We start from the raw sequence: 27,607 nt of genomic DNA on the forward strand, positions 1-27,607 counted from the left end.
TAACTAAAAACCAGCATTATTTTTTTCTCTTTCTTTGTCCCTTGTCTGGCAATCTTACACAAAATGTATATGTTCCATAAAGGAAGTTTTATAATAAATATTATGTTTATTTAAACATCCTAATTTTCCTCAGTAGATTTCCTTTACTTCTGGGAATTTTCATTCATATTCATATTCTTTCTCTCAAACACAAACACACACACATAAACAATTATATTAAGAGACATGTTACCTGTGTAGCAATCATCCTCACACAGTGGTTATAATCTCACATGGAAGAATCTCAAACTATGATGTTCCAGGATACATACAACCAATATGTAGCCTGTGGTGTAGATTATATACCATAGAATGCAACCCACAAACAGATTACCATGACCTTCTTGAATTGCTCAAACAAATTAGAAAACCCATACCTTAGAACAGAAAAATGTATTTGCAAATATTTACAGCCCACACAGAGATATTTTCTTTCCTAGAATAAATTTTTTCAAATGATAAAAACAGATACGTCCTCAAATTATTTAAATGTGTTTAAGCTAAAACCTGTTAAGCACATGTACATGACTTTCTGCAGTGTCTTATCTATAGTTTATTAAGGTTCTTAAATCCCTCTTGAACTGGAGTACCATTTTTAGTTTGGCTAGGTCAGAATGACACTGAACAACATGAATGATGACACACAAGACAGCTATATGGACAGAATTGTCATCAGCAAGCCAGCTGTGCAAGCACCTGTATGTCCTGCACAGCTTATCTTCAGGAACAAGGATTAAGAAAATGAGAATGGAGAGGAATTCAAAGATCATAAGTAAAACCCAGGGAGTCATTAATTAATGAACCACTGAAAATTTGGTTTTTACAAGTAAAAGATTGTGTTTCAACTTCTAAAAAATAAAAATTTCATGCACTAAAAATCATTCTATGGTCTTTTTACTACTTAGAAATACACTGAAAATTAGAAATTAAATATAGTTATCTTTGACTATATTCTACCTTGTTTTATCATTTTAAAGATAAAATTATAAAATCACATGTAAGGATTTGGTACTATAATGTTTTCATCCGTCAGATCCTTTTTAACTTTATTCTATTACACAATCCACTCTAAGAATGGAAATAACCATCTTTCCTTCTATTTCACACAAAGCCAACTAACCATTCTCTATACAGAGTACATCTCTCTCCATTCTCTCTAAGCCCAACTCTGCAAGTAAAATCACTGCCCTTCCTCCTAAGTGGGATATGACATCCAGGGGAGAAAGGCTCCCTGGCGACGTGGGAGATAACTCCCAGGGATAAATCGGCCCTGGTACTATGGGATCAACAATTCCATCCTGACCAGAAGAGGGAAAAGAAGTATAACTAATAAAGTATCAGTGGCAGAGAGAGTTCAAATAGAGTCAAGAGGCTACTCTTGAGGTTGCTCTTATGCGAGCTTCAGTTAGGCCTTGCTACTATCATAACCTGCCAAATCCCAATTGGGACCATTTCATTTCAGCCAATCCTAAAGAGCACCTAGGGCAATATATAAGAGTCCACAAGGGTTCCATGCACTAGAGTAACTTTCCAGAAACCTACAACCTCCAGGTGGGTCCCTGGTCCAGATAAGTCCTGAAACCCAGAAGGCCCAGCCTCTCCAGAACATCATAGTTCCATCTTCTTAATGGAGTGGAAGTTGGAAGTGACAGACCCTTGCAACATGAAAAATTTAGAATGGCCCTAGTCCAACCCCCCTAAAGTGAGGGATGGAAAGATAAAAGGTGATGGTAGAGTTATACAATGAATATAGGAATTAACAAATGAATATGAATGCTGAATCATTAAATTGATATCTTTTACTTTTCAGTATCTTAGAGCAGCTAGAAGTAAAAACCTAAAACAGTGGAATTATAACCCATGTTAAAGTCTGAAACATGTTTTTCAACTAATTGTGGTGCTGTGCTTTGAAATTTATTGCTTTTTTGTATATATGTTATTTTTCACAAAAAAAAGAAGGAAAAAAAGTCAATTGTGATGATAAAAAAAAATTTAAGCCTTCTAGCCTCCTATATTTTGGAGCAGCTAGAAGGCAAAATCTAAGAGGATTGCATGGTAGCCCATGACAAACTCTGGGATCTGTCCTGTAACTACTTGTTGATGAGTGCTTTGAAAACTGTTACTTTTTATTTCTTTGCTTTGTATATATGTTATACTATACTATTAAAAAATGTTAAAAAAAAAAGAGTACACCTCTCTTTCCTAGAGACATTCTCATAATTGAATTTAAACTTTTTTTCTAGCTGTTGATTAGGCAAAGTAAATATAGATGCTATTTTTAGCAATCAAACAATAAGCAAAACAAGTGACAATATCAGCAAAACTTCCATTGGAATCCAGAAATAGCTTAAGTTATGTTTAGGGACTATGTGATGGTAAAAGTGTGACTCATTCAACAAACGTTCGTTAAATGCCTACTGGGTACCAAGCACTGTGATAGATGTTGAGGATATAAAAATTAAAGGGACAGAATTCCATCCCTCAAGGTTCTCAAGTCTAGCTACATAATTAATCTCTCAAAGTGCATTTTCTGGCCTCCCATTTATCTACGATGTCTTTCTTGTTTCTCCCATCAGTTTGCTATACCACCTTTTTTTCTTTGCCAAAGACTATTACGTTAATCATTCTCAAACCCTTATCTTTAGCCAACTTTTCCCCTGAAGTCCAGACTCACATTTCCTGATTATTCCAAATTTCCTTAAATTGAGAATTTCTAAAACAGACATCATCATTGTCTTCCTTCTCCTACTTAAAAAAAAATGGCTCTTCTTTTTGCATTCCCAACATCAATTAATGGCACTGCCCCATCATGAGAATCATCCTCCCCTGCCCCTTTCTCATCTTCATATGTCATTTACTAAATAAGTATCAGATCCTGTTCTTCTGACACCTCTATCATTACCATACCAGTTTAAATCTTTGCCAGCCCTCATCTTTGCCTAATGTTAATGTCTTCTATAGAGCTCTCTAGTCACAGACTCGTGCCTCTAAAAATAGTTTTTATAACTCACTGCATCTAGTGTAGAAATCTGCCCTTCAGAGTTCAAATTCAATATGGAAATCTGACCATGTCACTTTCTACCTTAACTCCAGCCTAACATATCTTAACTCTACCTTAACATTATCATGCCTTCATGATAATGTCCAAGGTTCTTAGGAGGGCAAAAGGCATAATCTGGCTTCCTCCTGCCCTATTTAGCCTCATCTCTTGTATTCTTATTGCACCTAATGCTAACTAAGGACATCTGGTTGTTCATGCTTTCATGTATTTGCTCATGATAGACTCTCTCTGCTAGAATGCCTTTCCCATCTTTCCTTACAAATCAAGGCCATATCCAGGCATCATTTTCTTCAAAGAAACCTTCAACCAAACTCTGGTTTTTCAAAATATGCTTCTATTAATAAATAACTTTATATAATGTAGAACTGCATCATATGGATATGTACTTACGATGGTATACTGAAATCATCTGTATTTGTTTCTTCCTTGAGAAAAGGGACTATGCTTTTTGATATACTTGATTCCACAATGGTAGTACAGTGCCTAGCATATAATAGGTACTCAAAAAGCATTTGCTGAACCAAACTGTTTATAGTAAATATTGTGTGCCACAGAAAAGCCATGTCCTTCAATCCTATTTAATATTGCTGGGTGGGGCATTTTTTATTGTTTGCATGGAGATGCGACCCATCCAATTATGGGTAGTAAACTTTTGGTCAGATGGCTTCCATGGAGTAGTGTCTTCACCAGTTCAAGGTGGGGTTGTTTTCTGGAGCCCTTTAAGAAGCAACCATTTTGGAAAAAGTTTGAGAGACACCAGAACCAATAGAACGGACAGAACCCTGGGGAAGGTAGGGAAGCTATTGAAGAGAAAGCTAGCAGATCTTGCCATGTACCTTTCCAGCTGACAGAGGAACCTTGAACATCATCAGCCTTCTTGAACCAAGGCAGCTTTCCCTGGATGCTTTAGATGGGACATTTTTATAGTCTTACTTTAATTTGGCCATTTTCACAGCCTTAGAACTGTAAACTTACAACTTAAAAAATTACCCTTTTAAAAAGCCATTCCATTTCTGGTATATCACATTCTGGCAGCTTGCAAACTAAAACATGATGCATTAGAAGTTTCAAACAATTTAGCTATAGAAACAAATCCAAAAGGATTTGATAACTTTCTAGTGATCTTTCCAGTACAATTTAAAAATGGTAAATTCAAAGGTTTTCTAAATACAAGGTCTTCTAGAGGCTTTTGAGATTTTTGGTCTGTGACTTCTCATTTTACCTTTTAGTTGATTTACTTAGCAGGCACCTAACACCTCTCAGTGAAGGTTTTCAGTACCTTAAAAGTTTATAAAACATTTTATTCATATATAAGTAGTCTTTGGTTTATCTTGACAGATTTGTAAGACCCAAAAAGTTTCTAAAAACTTCTAAAACCCAGCCATTCTGCTAATTCAACCAAAAAAAATTATTACAGAAAATTATCAGACTGTTGTCCACATTCCGGTTTTACCTAAACCCTCACACTTTCACTTCCAATTGTAAAAAGCCAAGACATTTCTCTGATAAGCACATGGTTAATAACCAACAAATACTTAACTTCATTTTCTCATACCTTACTCTAAGTAATACAGACATACGATGTCATTATCCTATGCTGGTCATTATTTTCATATAATTATTCTACCTTCTCTTTTCTCAACATAATATAAAAACTGAAGCATGTTTGAAGGAGGTGTTTGAGAAAATATATTAATTCCTGGGCATCTGTATTAACAGCAATATTGGAAGGCTACTAGTAAAATTAGTAGAAGCATTAAAGCATATGCTTTAGGAACTTGTATCCAGAAATATAAAGAACTCTTACAATTTTTTATAAAAAGACAAACAGTTCAATTAAAAATGGGCAAAGGATCTAAACAGATACTTGATCAAAGATATACAAAAGACCAAAAGATGCACAAAAATATGGTCAGTATAATTAGTCAGAGAAATGTAACTCAAATCCAAAATTGGATACCTTTTCATACGTACTAGGTTTGCTGGAATCAAAAATTCATTAACAACAAGTGTTAATAAGGGTATGGACAAATTGAAATCTTACGCACTGCTGGTGGGAATATAAGATAGTACAGCCACTCGGAAAAGAGGCTAACAGTTCCTCAAATAGTTAAACATAAAGTTAGCATATGACCAAGCAATTTCACACCTAAGTATATACTCAAGAGAAATGAAAATCTTATGTCCATACAAAAACTTGTACACAATGTTCACATAAAAATTATTCATAATAGTCAAAAGGTTGACAAAATGCAAATGACCATCAACTCATGAAGTATAATCAAGATGTGATATATCCATACAATGGAATATTATTCAGACATAAAAATAATTGAAGTACTGATATATGCTACAGCATGGATGAACCTGGAAAACGTTAGGCTAGGTGAAAGAAGACAGTCACAAAAGAGCACATATTATATGATTCCATTCATACGAAATTCAAATGAGGAGTCATTAGAGTTAACGTAGAAAGTGACAATAGGGAAATCTATAGAAACAGAAAGTAGGTTACTGATTGCTTAGAGCTATGGGGGTGAAGGGTACAGTGAAGATATGGTCAAGGGTATAGGGTTTTTTTTGGGTGTGATAAAAATGATCGAAAACTGACTGTGATGATGGCTGCACATATCTATGAATATTCCAAAAACCACTAAATTGCACACTTTAAGTAGGTAAATTATATCTCAATAAATTTTTTTAAGTATTTATACGTTTTTGTCAAGAGTTGTCTGCAAAAATAACAGAGTCAGGAATTCCATAGGTCAGCTTCCTTAAGAAGAAAATCAGCAAATAAGCTGGCAAAAAATTGTCATAATCAATTATCAGAAAGTAATTAGAAGTTTACAGCAAAGAGTAAACATAATCAAAGAAAAAAGACCTGAATCTTAGTTTATAAAAAATAATCTGTCAAATCACTAGTCAGCCAGCAAGTTAACAGAACAGCAACTTCAGTGGCTAAACATGACAAAGAATACAGACTTTACAAAATTAATTCAGAAAAGTCACTATACAAGTGAACAACTACAAAAAATGACAACCACAAATCCTGAGGGGGGGGGAGAATCTAATTTTCACAGTTACCACATAATATTCTAAATATCCATTTTTCAACCTAAAAGCTATGAGTTACACAAAGAAGCAAGAAAGTATAGCTAATATAAGAGCAAAAAGAAATTAATGAAAACTGAAGCTAAGGAAGCCCAAATATTGGGCTTACTTACTAGATGAAGACTTTAAATCAACTATTTTAAATACGCTCAAAGAACTAAAGGAAACCATAGAACGATGCCTTACAGAATAGAGAATATCAGTAAAGAGAGAAGTTCTAGAAAGAAATCAGTAGAAATTCAAACACTGACATATTTAAAGTGCTGACAGAAAAAAAAAAAAAAAAAAAACACACCAAACAGAGAATTCTATATCTGGAAAAAACACCCTTCAAAAACATAGGAGAAATTAAGACATTTCCAGATAAATAAAAAAAGACAGTTTGTCATAAGTAGACTGGCCATACATGAAATGTTAAAGGTAATCCTTCAGGCTGAAATGAAAGGACACTAGCTATTAACTCAAACCCACCCAAAGAAATAAAAAATGCCAGTAAAGGAAATTCAATAGGTAAATATAAAAGTCCATAGTTGATTGTGATGATAAAAAAGTCCCTTTTAATGTATTTTGGTTTGTAATTCCTGTTTTTCCTATATGATTTAAAGGCAACTAAATAAAACTACCATACATCTATGTTAATGAGCACACAATACGTAAAGATATAATTTGTGAAAATAATAACATTAAGAAGAAATATAAGGACAAAATTTTGATATTCTACTGTAATTAAGTTGGTATCTATAAGAAATGTAAATGGAGTTGTTAATTGTAATTCTAAGGGCAACTACCAAGAAAACAACAAAAATGTATATATAAATAATTAACAAAAAGGAATTAAAATGGCATACTAGAAAATATCTACCTGACGCACAAAACGCAGTGATGAAGGAAGTGAGGAACAAAAAAGATAGAAGGCATAGTAAAATGGCAGTAACTCTTTCTTATCAGTAACTACATTAAAAAACAATAGATTAAATGCCCAAAAGGCAGAATGCATATTTTTAAAAACTATGATCTTACTATATGCTGTCTACCAGAGACTTGCTTTAGATCAAACACACAAATAAGTTGAAAGTGAAAGGATGGAAAAAAGCATACTGTGTGAACTGTAATCAATAGAGCTGGAATAGCTATATTAATATCAGACAAAATAGACTTAAGACAAAAATGGTTATAAGACATTATAAAAGGGTGTTTTACTTTGCAAGCTGCCAGAATGCAATGTATCAGAAACAGAAGGGCTTTTAAAAAGAGGAATTTATTAAGTTGCAAGTTTACAGTTCTAAGGTTGTGAAAATATCCAGTCTAAGGCATCCAGGGAAAGATATCTCAGTTCAAGAAGGTCAATGACATTCAAGCCTTCTTTCAGCTGGAAAGGCGCATGGCAAGATCTGCTAACTTTCTCTTAAGTGGCTTCCCCATGGCTTAGTCTGTTCTGTTGGCCCTGTTGGTTCTGGCAGCTCTTGTGGCTCTTTTCAAAATGGTTCCCTCTTAAAGGGCTCCAGTAAGCAACTCCACCTTGAATGGGTGGAGATACAACTCCATGGAAAGAGTAAAAAAGATACCACCCAGCAATATTAAATAAGGATTATAGGACATGGCTTTTCTGAGGTACACAACAGATTCAAACTGGCACAAAGGGTAAGTCCATCAAGAAGGAATAACAATTATAAACATATATGTACCCAACAACAGAGTCCCAAAATACAAGAAGTAAAATCTAATAGATTTCAAGTTCAGTAATAGTTGGAGACCTCAGCACTCCACTGTCAATAATTGATAGACAAAAGATAAACAAGAAAATTGTAGACAACACTATACCAACTAGATCAAATAAACATCTATAGGACATTTTATCCATCAGAACAGAATATAGTCTTCTCTAGTGCACATGGGACATTCTCCAAGATATTCCAGAATAGACAAAATTTAAACTTAAAAATAGAAAACTTGAACAAAACTATAAACCATCCAGATCTAATGGATGTCTAGAGGGCATTTTACCCATCAGTAGCAGAACACATTCTTCTCAAGTGCACATGGAACATTCTCCAGGATAGATAATATGCTCAACCACAAAAGAAGTCTCAATAAATTTAAAAAGATGACCTCACCCAGCATCTTTCCCAACCGCAATGGAAATAAACTAAAAATCAGAACAGAAGAAAATCTGGAAAATTCACAGAAATATGGAAATTAAACAACACATTCTTAAAAAACAAGTTGGGTTAAAAAATAAATCAGTAGGAAAATTAGAAAATATGTTGAGATGAATAAAAACAAAAATATAACATACCAAACTTATAGGATTAGGTGAAAGCAGGGCTCAAAAGGAAATTTATAACCATGAATGATTAAATTTAAAAAAAAAAAGAAAGAAAGGTCTAATATCAATAAGCTAAACTGCCACCTTAAGGGCCAGAAAAAGAAGAGAAAACAAAATCCAAAACAAGTAGAAAGAAGAAAATTAAAATGATTATAATGGCATTAAATAAAATCGACATTAGAAAAACTATAGAGAGAAACAACAAAACTTAAAGTTGTTTCTTTAAAAAGATCAACAAACCTTTAGCTAAACCTTTAGCTAACAGAACCCGAAAAATAGAAGGCACAAATTACTATATTGGAAAAGTTGGGACATTACTACACATCTTGCAGAAATAAAAAGGACTATAAGACAATACTATGAACACCTGTATGATAACAAAATAGATAACTTTGATAAAATGGAAAAATTTTTAGTAACACACACACAAACACAACTGACACAAGAAGAAATATAAACTATGCGTATTATAACAAAGAGATTGAATCAGAAGTCAAACAAATTCCAACAAAGAAAAGCCCAGGACCATATGGTGTCATAGGTGAACTCTACCAAATATTTAAAGAAGAATTACGCCAATCCTTTCAAACATTTCCAAAAACAGAAGAGGAAAATATATTTCCTAACTTATTCAATGATGTCAATAGTGCCCTGCTGCCAAAACTAAAGATATCACAAGAAAAGAAAACTACAGAATAGAACAATATCTCTGATGAATATAAATGCAAAAATCCTCACCAAACTGAATCCAGCCGCATAGTAAAAAGATATATAGCATGACCAAGTAGGATTTATAACTAGAATGGAAGAGTAACACATGAAAACCAATCAATGTAATGCACTACATTAACAGACTAAAAGGAAAAAAAATACAATCATTTCAACTAACAAAAAATGCATCTGAAAAATCTAAAACATTTTCATGATTAAAAAAACCACTTAAACTACTAATAATAGGAAACTCCTCAACCTAATAAAGGACTTCTACATAAAACACACAGATAACTTTACACTTAGGGGTATAAAACTGAAAGTATCCCCTAAAATGAGAAGCAAGATAAAAATGTCTACTATCATCACTTCTATTCAACATTGTACTGGAAGTTACAGCCAGGGCAATTAGGCAGGAAAAAGAAAAAAAGCATCCAGATTAGAAATGAAGCAAAATTATCTCTGATTTTCAATAACATGACCTTATACATAGAAAATTCTCAGAATCTACACACGCAAAAAAACTATTAGAGCTAATAAATGAATTCAGCAAAGTTTCAAGACACAAGATCAACATAAAAATCATTGTATTCATTTATATTGGCAATGAACAATCAGAAAATGAAACTGAAAAAATAATTATATTTGTAATAGCATCACAAAGAATAAAATAAATTTAAACAGGGTGGGCCACAGTGGCTCAGCAGGCAGAGTTCTCGCCTGCCATGCTGGAGACCCGGGTTTGATTCCTGGTGCCTGTAAAAAAAAAAAAAATTTAAACAAAGAGGTGTAAAATTTGTACACTGTAAACTATAAAGCACCATTGAAAGAAATTAAAGACCTATGCAAATGGAAAAACATCCATGTTCTTGGATTTGAAGATTTAATATTGTTAAGATGGCAATCCTTACCAAAGTGATTTACAGATTCAATGCAATTCCTGGCAAAATTCCAACTGCCTTTTTAGCAGAAATGGAAAAAATGACTCTAAATATCATATGGAACTGCAAGGGCCCCAAAAATAGAGAAAATAATCTTGAAAAAGAAGGAAAAATTGGAGGAGTCGCTGATTTCAAAGCTTACTATAAGGCTACAGTGATTAGAACATGATACAGACATAAGGATAAATTATCAATGGAATGGTATTGAGAGTCCAGAACTAAATGCATACAACTATGTTAAATTGATTTTTGACAATGTTGCCGAGATAATTCAATGGGGGAAAGAATAGTGTTTTCAACAAATGGTACCAGGACAACTAGATAACTACATGTGAAAGATGAAGTTTATTCCTTACATCTCACACCATGTAAAAAATTTAACTCAAAATGGATCAATGGCCTTAGTGTAAAAACTAAAACTATAAAACTCTTAAAAGAAAACATAAGATTAAATCCTCATGACCTTTGATTTGGCAATAGATTTTCAGCTATAACATCAAAAGCACAAGAAACAAAAGAACAAATTGGTAAATTAGATGTCATCAAAATTAAGAACTATTGCACAGCAAAGGACATTGACAAGAAAGTGAAAATGTTACTTATAGCAAGGGATAAATAGTTACGAATCATATATCTGATAAGGGTCCAGGATCCAAAATATATAAAGAACTTTTATAACTCAGCAGTAAAAAGACAAACCAATTTAAAAATAGACAAAGAACTTAAATAGATATTTCTCCAAAGAAGACATAAAAATGGCCAGCAGACACATGTAAAGATATTCAACATCATTAGTCATTAGGAGAATACAAATCAAATCCACAGTGAGATACTACTTCATACTCACTAGGACGGGTACAATTACACATACACACATACAAACAATCCCCTAAAACAGAAAATAGCATGTTGACAAGGATGTGGAGACACTGGAACCCTCATACACTGCCAGTAGGAATGTAAAATGGTGCAGCTGCTATGGATAACACCTTGGCAACTTCTTAGAAGGTTAAGCTATAATAACCCAGTAATTCCACTTCTAGGTATATGCCCAAGAGAAATAAAAACAGGTATTCAAACAAAAACTTATACACAAATATTCATAGCAGCATGATTCGTAACTGTCAAAAAATGGAAACAACTTGATGTCCATCAACTGATGAATAAACAGACAAAATGCAGGACATTTCTAAAAAGGAATGAGGGTCTGATATATGCTACATCATGGATGAACCTTGAAAACATTGTGTTAAGGGAAACAAGTCAGATACAAAAGGCCACATAATGTATAATGACTTTATTTGAAATATCTAGAGTGGGCTAATTCATAGAGACAGAAAGCAAATTAGTGATTTCTAGGGCTAGGGGGTTGGGGTGGGGGAAGAAATGACTGTTTAATGGTAATGAGGTATGTTTTTGGAGTGATGAATTAGATAGTGGTATGGTAATGAGGTACGTTTTTGGAGTGATGAATTAGATAGTGGTGTCAATTGCACAATATTGTGAATGTTCTAAAAGCTACCACATTGTACATTTTAAAATGTTTTATATAGTGAATATTTTTAAAAATGGTCTGTAGGTAAGGTCTCTCTAAAAAAACAAACATCAATTAGAATTTAATCAATTTGAGAGAATTAGTTACATAAGAAATACAATTCATGAAAAAATTATGATAATGGTTTGTTTTCTCTTGTTCTCATTTGTTTTAACCCCAGTAACTTCAAATTGGCCACACACCAAAAAAAGGCTTAATAAAAATTTAACTTCCGGGCAGGCCATGGTAGCTCATAGCAGGCAGAGTTCTCTCCTGCCATGCTGAGTTCTTGCCTGCTATGCCAGAGACTCAGGTTCAATTCCTGGTGCCTGCCCATGTACAAAAAATTAAAAATAAATAAATTTAACTTCTGACTACCATAAAACCTGTTATAAACAAAAATTTATTTAAATGCACTTAAGACTTCTCTACTTCAAAAAATACACATATTTTTAAATGACAGTAAATGGCCTTCTTTTAAAAATACTAGCATCAAGTCTCAAATGGGATTTAAAAAATGATATCCAGTCAACCTCTTTGTATAATATAGTTTAGAATTTGAAGAGTCGAATTTAAATGTCAAGTTTAAATACTAGCAGATACCAACAAATGTAATTAGTGCCTAAAAATAAACATGTTTAATCTAAGTTCTTTAAAATGCAAAAAGGAAATAATGCCTTCATGAAAAAAGTCTATCTGATTATTGTGTCAGAAGTTAGTATTAAAATTCAATTTAGTAGATAAACATGTTTTATTCTTGAAGGTATGAATACCCTGAAAATGCCTGATTAAACACCTGGTTATTTGTAGCAATCTTTGCAAAAGAGTTTAGATGTGACCACAACCATTTTTTCTGTACCATAAAACTGAGTGTACTATTCAGTTTTTCCAAGACAGCAAAGATGCCACAGGAAAATTCAAGGTGATAAGAAAAGTAAACTTGCAAATTTTGGTATGAGACAGGTGGGCCTGGACTCTCTCCTCTCCAAGAGATTCAGAGGGACTTTAGGAAACATTCTTATAACCCACTCGTCCTTATCCACACTTTGTAGGAAAGTGCATTAGTCCCAGTAATTAATTAGCTTGAAAAGTAATGGATAATATAAGAAACACTATATAAATACAAATTTCAAAAGCCATAAATAAAAATAATGAGCTATTAATTATAAGGGGAAAATGTCATAAAACAAAAGTAAATCTACAGTGGCTGTGGGCCAATTTTGCAGACATCTTTCTTTCCATGTGACATTAAAATCAAGAGATGAACTTAACTGAAGAACTACATGATTATTAATTGTCTAGTTACAGTCAGACTTTATTATAGTTAAAGTATATATTTTGCCATTCTCATGATGGAGAAGTTACAATATTTATATTTCATACTTGATGTCCCTTGACATCAAAGTTCATTCTGTTAGATAGACAGCAGCTATCCAACATTGTTTTCTGTAACTTGGAAGACAAACAAACAATTGGATATCAAAGTCAAGAGCAACTGTATAAAAGAGTTTATATATGTACTATACTGCCTTTTCCTATTCAAAGTCTCATCGAGTACAAAAACCCAACCAAAAATGTTTTTTTTCCTGTAAATCTAAATTTCAGATTTATAGCATATACAGATTTGATATGAGTATTTTAAAACTATAATGACTGGGTAAATATTTTTAAATGGGGAGAGGAAAAAAGCACAGTTTCAAGCAAATATTACTTAAAAGTAAACAGCACTCAGAATATTCAGTTTTTCCAAAATGTTTTGGTGGTATGAAATAATGCTTCATACTTTCAACATCTAAAACAATACAGAGGCCCAGTGCTTCTAAAATGCTCACATATTAACTATAAGTTTGTTAATAATTATTATTAAATATTAGTTTGCTAAATATTAACCTGTAAAAGGATTAGTTTTTAGGTATTTTTAGGTGAATTACAAAACCACATTATATAATAAATTTGATTCTCAAAATTACTTTAAATATGATTCACTCATAACTTTCATATTTCTAAAAACTATTAGGTGTTTGCATTTCTAGGAAATTGTTTTTTAGATAATAAAAGAAATATATAAACAACATTCTCTATTTTTAAATAATGAAAAGATGAACATATCCTTGATTCTGCAGTGCTAAAATATGCAGATGGGTAATATATTAAGTTATTTACTAATATCACCACCCTCATTATGCTATTCATCACTATAAATTAAAGGTCAGAGTTTATCATACAGAAGTTATCAAATTTTTTAAATAGTTAAATATTGTTAAATATATTAAACTTCTATTTTAAGAACATTCTTATATGTTTTTCTGCTTTATTTTGTTTTTATAGAGGAAGGTAAATTTCTATTTGAATAGCATTATTGCCCAATTAAGATATATAAATAATGCCAAAGACAATACATTAGGTCTGTCTCTCTCTCTCTGTTTCTCTCTCTCATGCATATATATGACAGTAGATTCAAAAGTGGTAAGAGACTAGACAGCATGGTCAAACATTTTATGATTATGACACGTGACAATCTTAAATGACCCCTGGTTTTTTGAGCAAGGACTACAAATAATTCAAGTGCAATTACACCAGTATGGGGAAGCCACTATTTTCATAATATCATCAAGTATATAAATAAGTGAATTCTGAGAAGGGTTTACAATACAGCATTATTTAGTGCACATTTAAATCAAGAAGAGTAATAATATATTTTTATTAATTTACTTTTAAAGAACATTACAAAATAAAGTACTTTGTATTTTGTTTGCGTTTCAATAAAAATAAGATTAAAGTCAAGAGAATAAAATACAAGCTAAACAATATTAAAGAAAATTTACACTACCTTATGAAGCATATTTTCTACTGTCCTCATGTGATTAGCCACACACTCTTTGTCTCTAGAAAAAATAGAGAAAAGATTAGGTGTTAGTAAAACCCAAGTCCTACTAAACTTTATTTAAAAATAAGGGTTGATTATTATTGTTCTCCTTTGAAGAGTAAAACCTGACCATATTCATTTGGCATATTTCCATATTTAATCTTATCTTCAGTTATACTACTCATCCTTAATTGGCGGGGAGGGAGGGCAGGGAACACTTAAAGATATTGTTAAAGTTAAAAAAGAATAAAAACCAAAGAAATCATACTACATAACTGATAATGAAAAATGTGTTAAAGAAACTAAAACTTTTGTTTCTTTGATTTCTAACAAAAATTACTTCAAATCTTATTAGTGAGGATATATTATAAATGGCCATTCTATGCAAAAAGATATATTTATGCTACAATTGCACAAAAAATCTCTATGACCTTGATAGAGATGTACGAAATTACTAGTTTCTTCTATCAGCCTTGAATATTGAATTTTGCATTAATAATGAAAATGATAGCTTGAATGTAAATGCTGAAGAAAAATTTAATTTTATAAATTTAAAACTGTAAATAATGTGTTACCTCTCTAAGTTTCAAATCAATTTTTTAAGTTTTAAAAGAACACTCCAAGTTACTAAACTGAAATTTATAAACAGAGAATATGAAACTAGATGATTTATAATTCTATTTTCATTCACTTCAGAATTTTCAGAGCTATATAATGCACTGAAAATTACCTAGGCTGAGCCTCTCATTCAACATAAGGAAAGAGACTTAGTAAGAACAAAAAACTGATTTTGTCAAATTTATATTTTAAAAATGACAATTATACATACCAAATAAAGTTACAGTCTTATAAAGCTCTACTTTACACAGCTTTATAATTTTCTATTAAAATTATGGGTGGGTATTTAAATATTTTGGCTTTGTGTCAATTCATATTTTCATTACATATGAGCAATTTCCCAAGCCCATTGGCAAAGCTATGGACAGCCTAAAATAATAGATTTCCCACTCCATGATCTAACTTACAGATTACATTCATATTTCAGGATATTTTATGTTTGACAAGAGAGCTTATCTCAAAAAAATTGTTTAATAATATATATTTTTGCAAGTATAGAAATTCAGACTCCCAAATTTTAAAAACATTAATTTTATTAAAATTAGATGTTTCTGTAATTCTTAAATTGATTTTTTTAAAACCATCCTGTTGTATAAGAAAGTCTTAAAGTATTTCATGAAATTTGATGTGGGGAACAAATAAAAATGCCCAAGAGAACTGTTCAATTTGAACTTCACAGTATATGTCAACTTGATTACCTGGTAAAAGGAAAAATACTCTAATCATACTTACATAGTTGTTCACTCTGAAAACTGTGTATTTTTTCTATTTAATATATTAGAATATAGAGCTATAAAATTAAAATGAATTTTCCATTCCCACATGTTTTCATTGCATTAAAAAGATGCTTTGATACACATAAATGTATATATAGCATTTTTATGGAACTATTACTTGCAATATTGGTATATTACAATATATACAAAGCAAAATTGAGGGAGACAGGCTAGAAGAAGGTGAGGAATACGTGAGAAAATACTACACAAAACTTTAAAATAAAAAATCTTACATTTCACATTAATGAAAAAACGGTCTCAAACATGTAGTGCTAAACTAGAGTCCACAATACACATAATTAGAGGCTATATTGTAACATACTTTTCTGAGGTTTCTCAATAAAATACACATTTAGTATGTTAAGAGTTTTCTTTTTTGCAGATATATCAGAGAATTTCAAAGAGAGACAGCTGTACTTTTGTTTTCTAACACTGTATTATCCAGGGCTAAAACCGGGAGCATGAAAGTAAGAATTGATCTTTTGTCTGTTTTAAGTGATCTCCCCAAGGTCCGAATGCTCACTTGGCTGCCATGCGGAGGGCACTCTCTGCATCATGGATGTTCTCCTCCAGTCGACGCTTGTCCTGCTCCAGCTGGGTAAGATGTCTATTGAGCTGACGCAGAGATTGATCTTTTCTTCTCAGCTCCATCTTTGCCTCGGAGAGACTCTGCAAGCAGACAGAAAACAGAGTTACTTGTCAGCCCTGATAATTAACTTCAATTTATGCCATAGGCTATTAAACAAAGAAGAATACAGACTGACTGAGGAGAAGACGTGGGTCATTACACATCAAGGTTTAACAAATTTTCCACAAAAATTTTACATACTTACTAATTAGAAATGATAGAACAGATAAGATTTTGAAAGATGCTTGGTTATAGAATACAACTCTATTTTATTTCTTAAAATACTGAAAGGTAAATATTTTCTTACTGAAATATCAAAGTCCCAATTCGTGTTTTTTAATGATGAAAACATAAAGATTTCAGAGAGGAAAGAGCACAAGAAACTTAGAATCTGTTTAAAACAACAACTCTTCTACGCCCAAAGTGTGTGTGTCATTGAGAGGAGGGGGGATCAGAACACCTATAAGACAATGGGGAATTCAAGGTTTAAAAGTACCAGAACTGTCCTTATAAACATAACTATAATAGTTAAGCCATTATAGACATCTTAAGTGGACAAACAAAATGTACTCCAAAGTAAAATCCACTTCTTTCTAAGTAAATAACTGTCATGTGAAAGACAGCAAAACAAATATGAACAAGTTTCAACTAACAGAAAATTATAAATAATATTGCATCGAGTATTATTTATGTTCTATAAATATAACTATAAAATCTGTTGATCATATTTGCTTTGATCTGAACTATTCACTTAGCACTAAAATTTCAAGATGCAAATGTGCAACTTTCAAAGTCTATCAAAGTTCAGGATTTAGAATCTTAGAATCTGAAACTCACAATTTAAAGGGGTAGCTCTCATATAAAATTCTAGAATGCAAAATAGTATAGGGATCAGGGGATTTTTCTCTTGGCACTAAAAATCTGCTCAACCCTTTGCATATGAAATTTCTAGAATATGCAATTATAAAACAGTTTTTCAATTAAATTTCTTGGACAATGAACTAAATGGTTAGTCATGTACAAATATTTTTCTCTTCCTGCTCAGAGTTTAGCCATACATAAAATGTCTTAAACTGTGTTTCAAAAATCCAATAAAGAATAAACATATGCTCAGATTTCAGGTTTAAAATTATTCTAATAGTATTCTTCAAATACATTCACAATGAGTATTATAAAAAAGTCAAGATGCCTATGTAGAGCTAAAACAATTCATTCTAATAGCTGGTGAATTGAAAGTAATCAGTTTCAATTTTTTTTAAATTCAGTATTTTATGTTTCACACAGTCAAGTTGCTGTCAGACAAAGAAAAGTCAAGGAATTAAACATAAGAAAACTGCAATAGTTTATTAGATATTTTATTTTATTTTAAATTTTTCATATTAACAGAGCCTCGAGAATATACCATCAATAAACAGTCACCCAACTTTTAAAAAAGATAAAGACTAGGTTAAAATGCCCACTAAAACCACTTATTTTGTGCCACTGTTAAAATATTTAAAGGCACTGAAGTATCATAAAATTCCTTTATTTTAAAAAATAAAACTCATCTGAGTCCTTTTGAAGCCAGTATTTTTCACATCTTTCAAGCAATAAAAATGTTAATTTTCAGATATGAAGATAAAACTATTGATCCACCACTAGTTACTCATAAAGCTTGAATTCTTTTTCCAACAGAAATAATAAATTTGTGTCAATCCATTCACATTTTCTTGCTCACTAACTCTTATGATCAGAGGTATATATTTGTGAGAGGGCTACTCAGAATTTGGCCTATTTTTTCCAGCCTTCTTCAGTTTGAAGTCCACTGGTCCAATCTACAAGAACCCATAACCTTGGAATCATCATGAAACCACACTTGACTTTTCAGCAAACCTATGACACTCTTTCAAAGAAGATACAACTCATAGCATTAAGATTCTACTATATTTCTAAGTCTTCTTATTCCATTGTTTTTTATTTTCATTGCTCAGGAGCAATGACACGGAGCCACCACATCCTTCTAAAATTTATACTATTGCAGGAGCATAGCTGAATAACCTAGTCTAGGATTCTGAAATTATAGAAAAGTAACAAAAAGTGATGTAAACCATACTTTCTTCTGTGTGAAAATAAAAAGATAATACAGTTTTTGGAAAAAATAGTCATAGCAATATTACTTGTAGACAAAGAATTCTCTTTTTGAAGAGTTGAGGGGCATCATAAAGGAATATACACACACACACCAATATTCATGGGGATGTGTACCATACACCAAGACATAAACAGTGATTCAAGGATATGTCTTTGCCTTAATAGCTACATTTCTTGTTTTTTTTTTTTTTTAGGACAAAAGAAGATTCTTTTAAAAATCCTAACACAAGGCCTAAAAATTGTATGTATTTACATATGTATCTATATCATATAAATATAAAATTTTAAGTTCAGCTTTTTCTTCTGTTCAGATTTATCTAATTACAACCCATGATAAACTTTATAGACTAATATTTCCAACCGAATGACTGAAACCAAGAGGGTGTGCCTCCAGGCAGCAAGGCAACAATGATAAGCAGCAGGTTAGCCACTAATTTCTCAACCAGGGTAGATTGTGAAAATGTGATGTTCTGATATCCAAGAAACTGTTCAGGAGAGAATAGGATAAATCAAGTTTAATAACTCTGCTCCTAATTGTTCCCCCAATGCTCAACTCTAATTACTTGGAGAACTCTCCTGACTGTCACCTGATATTAAGTTGTTGGAGGCTGAGCCTGGAACAGCGAGATAATCAATAAACATTTAGTGGGGAGAAGAATGAAGATCCTGTTAAGCAGTGGGAACCTGAAGCACCCAAAGCCCTTCTGCTCATGAGAAAACCTATGGGACAGCCATAGTGATTGCAAAGCAATAATCCAAAGCACTGTTTTTAGGCCTTGAGGCCTTTAGGCAACAGTACATTTGAGGAAAAAAGGTTAACACGGTCACCCTAATTACAGCCCACTTTCACATACTTCATATATAAGCGAAGACAAGCCAATTAGGTAGAAAGGAAGATAAGGGAAGTTTTATTTGTATACTAATTAAACCCCTGATGAAATTAAAGGAAAAACATACAGCTCTGTAATTGTGTCTGAGAAAGGTCACTACAGGTTCAGTTATCAGAACAGCACAGCCTTGAGATATTTCACTTAATCCACAATGCAGCCCTCATTTTGTACTCATGCCTTAACATTTACAAAAAAAAAATTCAAAGCCTGATTGTGTATTTATCTTAAAACATTGTTGTGAAAAATTCTGTTAGAAAGTTAATGCTAAATATGATCGCAAGTCCTTAAAAGGCAGAAAAATAGGCTATCTATACAAGAGCCAACGCCACAATATTATTTATCAAAGATTCTAAGTTTTCACTTTAAATTCATAATGTAAAGCAATTTTTTCTAACCAAATCCCAAACTGACAGTATTTCAAAAGCAATTATGCAATATATTTATTGTTTTGGATTAGTTCTTAGAAAATGATGCTACCTGCTCTCCTTCAGGTACACCATTCATAGTCCAGGCGGAGAAAAGCCACTAAACTATTCTGATAAGAAGATATTTACATCTAATTATTTTCCTAAAGTGGTAATGAAAAGTTATTTATTACTAGTGAAAGCTAGCAAGAAAAGTATGGACACAAAGGAAGAAGTTAAGTGTAGAAAGTGCTTCGGAGTAGAATACACAGTAATACAATTATTAAAAGACCTACACATTGTTTTAAATATCTTGTTTTCTTATCTATAGTTTCTGAAGTGTATATAATTTACAATTGAATAAGAACACAAGTGATTTTTTTTTAAAAGAGTCACAAAGATTTTATATATCTAAAGCTCAACATGTTTATTAAGGCTAATAATTTTTCAGAATAAACTCAATATAAATTGAAATTCTATATATTGCTTTCCACCTATGAAAACATTTTGTGCAATAGAACATTTTTTAAAATAACAGCTCTGTTGAGATATAATTCATACATCACATCATTTACCCTTTAAAAATATATAATTCAAGGATTTTAGTATATTCACTGAGTTGTGCAATCATCACCACTGGAAATGTCTTTTGAAGTGAAATTCCTAAAATTTCTTTAAAAAAGAAAAATCTCATCAAAATAACCTAGTTACCTGAATATAGTATGCCTCATTATTACAGCAAAACCTATATAAAAATGGCATAAGATACACATGGGTTATAATTTTGTTGGATAATAATTCTTTTAATTATAAAATTTACAAAATGAATTCTCTGAACCAGAATATTTGATTATTAAATGTGATATGATCCAGAGGTTAAAGATACCTGAAAGGATGCATACATCTCTCAAATTAATATTTCTGGATGTCAAGAGAATCATCTAACATAGTTCTTTCTCATGAGGGTACAGTATAGCAATGCTTTAGACCATTAGGCCAGCTAGAAAGACCAAGCCCCAGGGGATATCGCTTTTATAGATTTTTTTTTTTTTTTTTTTTGCCTAATGGGAAATATCTATGGATCCACATTCCTACAGACTAAAAGCTAATGGCTTATTCAATTTGGTATAAAAAGTTAGTCATACAAAATGAAAGGCCAGACAACATGGTGTTGTAACAAACTAAGGTACATTTCCTAGGTCAGGAGGAAAAAAAAAACATCTAGAACATTTGAAAAAATAATAATTACTGCTGTCTGACTGTAACTTCTGAATAAACTTTCCTAGACTAGGATACATTGGTTAAATATCTCAGGGCACTAAAATTAATGTGGGAAAGGAAATAGAGCTATCTTTAATCTTACTATTATAAAATGACAACTTGAAAGTTATATGAACCAAGAATTAATTGGGTGGCTGCTTGGGAGATCAGCTGTGCAGGTTGCCACAGAAAGTTTAAAGTCAAATTGATAAAGCCATCATTTATGATAGGGTTGAGTAAACAAGTTAAAGGATAAAACTAAGGAACATCATTTTATTCAAGAAAACTTGAAAATTTATAAGATAAGCAATTAGAGATTTACAATTAATACAAAATAGTAAAAGATGCTGGTAGGTGGTACAATTAACATGTGAATACATTTAAATATGGCATTCTATATTTTATATGGAGAATCTAAGTGAAAAGTTCTGCAATTACAAATTATCTTCCTTAGAGACACTTTTTTTTTCTAATAATAGCCCTATGCAGAATGTAGGTGGCACAGTTATAAACTGAAGTTGAAGATAACTTGTCCAGAATGAATAAATGACAGTCCAAGTTAAAACTTGCACATTTAGTAAGACAATGAATGAAAGAGTGTCCCATAAACTGTAAAAGGCTCCATAAATTTAATATGCATAATTACTATAATAATTATGCTTCTACATGTAGTGTGTCATTAAATAGTCTTCTTTAATCCCTACATACATGTGGCAACTTTTGAGTTTACATATTATTTTTGTCTCATTTTTATTATATATCTAATTTTTAAAATAACCATTCCTATCACTCTTGAAAAAGATAAAAGGAAATTAACAAAGTATAAATTAAGCTAATTTTATAAATAGAACATACAGTAGATGATTAACAAAAGATGGAACAAATGAGTAATGAAAATCCACCCTTAAAAAATTTCAAAGTATGCCACAAGATTTTGCCATCTGGTTATTACTGCCATATTTTCAGGTATTTCTTTGAAAATGACCTCCTAAATTCCATCAATATAAAAGGAAAAAGCTAATCCCAGCAAATTAACTCAAGTGATCAACATCAAAACATAATGAAAAAAAAATCCTCATAAAAGTGGCCAAAATATATTTAATGCTTATTGTTCTAAGATGCACATATATACCTCAAAATTTTTTTCTGGTAGAATAAAATGTTACATAATAACAGGGTAAATTGAAGGAAATACCTAAGACATTTTAAATGATAAAGAAGGAGGATATTAAAGAGAATTGTGAGAGTCCTCTCAACTGGAAAATAAACTCAGTAAACTATAGAATAGACAACTAATTAGATTTATTGTGACACGTAGTGTATAAGCAGTAATGTGACAAAATGTCTTAAAGGATAAAGCAATCTGCATTTGGCTGTATTACAGGCCGTATGAAACAGAAACTTCCTGCTGGTGACACCCATTATTATGTTGTATAAAAAAAAATCAGCTCTTAGGTGAACTCTAAGCTCTTTCAGCAAATACTTACAAAATATAAGGGAATAGAATACATATAGGTTCTTCTGTTGGGCCTTATCAACTACAGGATACTCAACAGATTCCAAAAACGCCACATAGTTGAGTCTGAGGGTGGTCCAAGAAAGTGCTAAATTCCCTAGCAGTATTTTAAACGAGTCAAGCTGTGAATTAAGTTGTAGGAAACTATTTGGAATGTAAATACTATTTTGAAATCATTTGAGAATTATGTAAAACTATCTAAGAAGAATTTGAAAGCAGATGAATAATTTATAAAGGGCTTCTTATAGTTAGTTTCCTAACATTTAAATAAAACAAAATTATCATTGAAAGAGTCTTTCAATTATAAAAATTTTCTGTGATATTATTGAATACACATATATATACATGATATAATTGAATTGATAATCAGGTAAGACTATCAATAGTTAAATTATTCTCACATTAATATTTTTAATTTTATGGTAGATTTTAAAGGCTATCTTGAATATACTTTTAAGTTAATTAATATTAATAAATGTAAACCAGCTGAATGAAAATCAGTTATTTAAGAGAATTGAAGGTCAAATTTAAATTGGAAAAATAAACTTAAGTACTTTCAGACTTGAAAACAAGGTTTTTTTTCCCCCTTAAAAAAAGTCTTTCTTAGTGACATACTTTCAACATCAAAAATTGAAACATATACAACTCAAAAATTCCTGTATGAGGACAGGAATTTAAAAATATTTGCAAACTAAAAGTGAATTGTATAGCACTCCATTACTGTAAGGAATTTTATATATTACAAGGAATTTGCATATATAAAAAGGGAATTTCAAGACTACAAGGAACTGCCCTCTTCTCTCTAACCCTTCAAAAAGCAGTGGGGGTAGGGGAACGGTGCAAAGATAGTTCAGTGGTAGAATTCTTTTTCTTTTTTTTTTTTCAACATGGGCAGGCACCGGGAATCGAACTGGGTCCTCGGGCATGGCAGGCAAGCATTCTTACCTACTGAGCCACCGTGGCCCACCCGTGTGGTAGAATTCTTGCCTGCCATGAGGGAGAACCGGGTTCAATTCCTGGCCCAAGCACTTCCCAAAAACAAACAAGCAAACAAACAAACAAAATTCAACGAAAGGTGCTGCAATAACAGAATACTCACATGGGAAAAGAATGAAATGTGACTCCACCATATAGCATACAAAACAAAAACAAAAACAAACAATGGACTTTCCTGTGTGTCTTTCCTTCATAAGTTATCAAGAGCACTGAACTTTCCCTGCAGATCTTGCAAATGTGGTCACCTGTATATGCTCAACTTTCAAAATAGTTACAACAGGAACCTCACAGCATCACAACAGTATTTCAAGATATCAGACTCTATAATGTCAACACCTATTGTTTCCTTCATTAAGATAAAAGCAGATTCTTCATGACATACACATCCTTCTGATAAGAAGATCTCAAGTACTAGGTAATAGCACACCTACATGCTTAATTCAATCCACAATGCCACCTTTAACACCTGACACAAGCAGATTATCTAATAATGCTATAATAACAGAATTATTCCTCAAATTTATTCATCAAAGATATGAACATAGATTTGCATTTGACTTAAGAGAATTCCACTATACTTTTGCTGCAAGACATAGAAGAGGAGGGATGGGGAAACAGGAGAGACGGAAAGAGACACCAACAAGTCAAATATAGTAGTTCTCATTGTCCTTCCAGGTCAGAAATACTTGCCTACAGTAAGTCTGTGAGGGAGACATGAAAAAAGCAAATAGCAACATCAACAAAATCTGCTGTTTTACTCAACTGCTCTCACAGTTCACATATCTATCATACTGCAACTATCCCAACAGGAGGTGAAAATGAGAGTGATTCACCTGTATAAAAAACACATTTTCATTCTATTTGGCGCCTCAATGGTAAGAAACCCCTTCATCTGATGCCCAACCAAAGAAATAGCAACATAGTCCAACATGGAAGAAAACTGGACTGCTTTGGATATGTAGAGAATATGCCATCTCCAATTTTACACTTCAGTAAGGGACTTTTTAAAGGAATAAAACCAAATATGAGTTCCTTCCTGCTCAAGGTGATGGGATAAGAAAATTCAGGGCTCTGTCCCCCCAACAGAAACTTCGAATAACCATCAAGTCTAAGCAGATTCATCTTTCTCAATGCTCCAGAAAACAGCTAAAGAATTGTAGTAATAGGGTGAACACCAAATCAAGAGAAAGAAAATTAAATGTGGTAGGATGTTGTTGTACCCTGACTACCTCTTCCCCACCTCTTACCAGCTTAGCATGGACTTGGCCTGTGTTCCCAGTGTGGGTACCTGGTCTTTGTTCCGAGGAGCTGAATAATATTCTGGGAGCATGAATGTCTGGCCTAAACTATCTGATGGCAACCTGACAAGCTGTACCAGACTCATCACAGGCTCGTTGTCTCAGAACTTGCCATGAGTGTAGAAAACAGCTAATAGCTCTCCTACAGTATGCTATGGGAGAGCTGTCAAGTTATGCAGCTGGGGTAAGGGATTGCTGGCCATAGGGCATGCAGTGCAGTGCCCAAGACTGTCAGAAACCTGTTTCCTAGAGATAAGGGGACATACATGTCCATGCAAATGGGGAAATTCCTAGGGTACATGTACATGCTCAAGACAAGACACATGCTTGGAAAAGGTCAAGGAGACCTCTACGCTTTGGTCTCAAGCTATTCTCTATTCATTGTAAGGATAAGGATGAAAGGAAAGAACTCATACAGCTCAATCTGCAAAGACTGGAAAAGGTGTTTGCATTTTTTCCTTTAGTGTGTGTGCGTGTGTCAGTTCCTGGCATTCAAGGAAAGCTCTGTCATAATACAAACTGAGTATAAGCCAAAGGAGAAGATGTTTCAGAATCTAAATTCTCGCAAAAACACATTAAAATAACAACATATTCAGATTTCAACAAATAGTACAAATTATACAGAGAAACAGGAAGTGATAGCCCAGGCAAAGAAGATTAAAGCCTTAACAAAAGACATGAATATACACATTCAAGATATTCAACAAACTCCAAAAAGGATGAACTCAAATAGACACAAACCGCAGCATATTAAAATCAAACTGTTGAGTACCAAATATAGAGAGAATTCTGAAAGCTATAAGAGAGAAGCAATGCGTAATGTGCAAGACAGCCTCAATAAGATAAGTGCCAATTTCACATCAGAAACTACGGAGGCAAGAAGGCAGCACGATGACATATTTAAAGTGGTAAAAGCAAAAAACTGCCGACCAAAAATTCTATATGAAGCAAAGCTGTCTCTCAAAAAATGAGGGTGGGCGGTGTGACAGTGGCTCAGTGGCAGAATTCTCGCCTGCCATGCTGGAGACCATGGTTCAATTTCCTGTGCCTGCTCATGCAAAAAAAAAAAAAAAAAAATGAGGGAGGATGTTGGGTAAGATAGCAAAGTAGGGAGCTTCCAGACTCAGTTCATCCCCCAGGGCAGCTAGTTAACAGCCAAGAACTGTATGAAACAACTGTTCAGGGGCTCCAGAAACCAGAATAACATTGTATATCACCTAGGGGAGAGCAGAAGGAAGAGACTGATTATGTGTAAAGAGCTGTGGGTAAAACTCTCCACACTGTGGAGGCTGGTGCCCATTCCCCACTCTCACAGCAGGCCTGCCACGGGATCTATTAGCCCATGGCTGGGAAAAAAAGTCCTCTTCCCCAAGAATTGGTGAGTTTAGGGGGCTGGGTGAGATGGGGGAACCTGGCCGGGCACCAATTATAGTTTTTGACTACTGAATTCAGAAAGCTGGGAGTTGGCTCTGAGGACAGCTGTGGTTTCAAAGTAACCAGGATAAAGGGACTCAATAGCCTTTATTTCAACCGTGTTCCTGACATGGGTGGAAGTGGGGGGGTGGGTGTGGAGGTGGATTTAAAGTCACAGTGCCTTCTTAGGATGACAAGGAACAGTTCGCTAAAGGGTGTCTGTTCTCCAAGAAAAGAGATGCTAGGCCACAGCCTAGCACCTTAGCACAAAAGCCAATCAACAGGAAAACCCTAGGCAAGAGAGAGAAACTGACCTCAAGTTTCTCTTGAAACTGACCTCAGAAACTGACTGAGAGTAAACTCATCAAGGTAATCAGATACCTACACATTAGCAAAAAAAAATTAAAACCATAATAAGATACAGGAAGATATGGCCTAGTCAAATGAACAAATTAAAACCTCAGAGGAAACATGGAATTTGGAACAACTGATCAATGATGTTCAAACAAAATTCCTAAATCAATTTAAGCAGATGAAGGAAAATACATCTAAAGAGGTAAAGGATATTATGAAGACACACAGGGTGGGCACAAAGAAGAATTTGAAAACATAAGAGAAACATAACAGAAATTATGGGAATGAAAGAAACAATAGAAGAGAAGAGATTAAAATACACTGGAGGCATACAATAGCAGATTTGAACAGGAAGAGAGAATCAGTGAGCTAGAAAACAGACAGTCGAAATCTTACAGATAGAAGAACAGATAGAGATAATAATGGGAAAAGTTGTACAGGGTCTGAGGAATGTAAATGACAGCACAAAGCATACACACATGCACATCATGGGTGTACCAGAAGGAGAAAAAGAGGGAAAAGGAACAGAAAGAATATTTGAGGAAATAATGGCGAAAAATTTCCCCACTCTTACGAAAGACATAAATATACATGTACAAGAAGCACTACATACTCCAATAGAATAAATCCTAAAAGAACTACTCCAAGACACATATTAATCAGAAAGTCAATCGCCAAAGATAAAGAAAGACTACTGAAAATAGTAAGAGATCTGTCACATACATGGGAAAAGCA

At 32.9% G+C, this 27,607-nt stretch overlaps 1 protein-coding gene across 16 annotated transcripts in view; it reads right to left on the reverse strand.

Annotated features, from left to right (window-relative positions):
* Positions 1 to 27,607, reverse strand: part of CCDC171 (coiled-coil domain containing 171) — a 576,357-nt gene that overhangs the window by 110,086 nt on the left and 438,664 nt on the right. For 15 of the 16 annotated variants that reach the window (XM_077148117.1, XM_077148129.1, XM_077148126.1 and 12 more), the window contains 2 exons: positions 16,507 to 16,652; positions 14,554 to 14,608 (listed from right to left, as the gene is read on the reverse strand). In XM_077148117.1, coding sequence (XP_077004232.1) covers positions 14,554 to 14,608; positions 16,507 to 16,652 — 201 coding nt within the window. Of the gene's footprint in view, positions 1 to 9,824; positions 10,005 to 14,553; positions 14,609 to 16,506; positions 16,653 to 27,607 lie in introns of those variants that run through there. The other variant, XM_077148130.1, reaches the window with a different exon arrangement.

This window comes from Tamandua tetradactyla, chromosome 2 (genome assembly GCF_023851605.1).
Source record: "Tamandua tetradactyla isolate mTamTet1 chromosome 2, mTamTet1.pri, whole genome shotgun sequence".
In the NCBI taxonomy this organism is placed as follows: domain Eukaryota; kingdom Metazoa; phylum Chordata; class Mammalia; order Pilosa; family Myrmecophagidae; genus Tamandua; species Tamandua tetradactyla.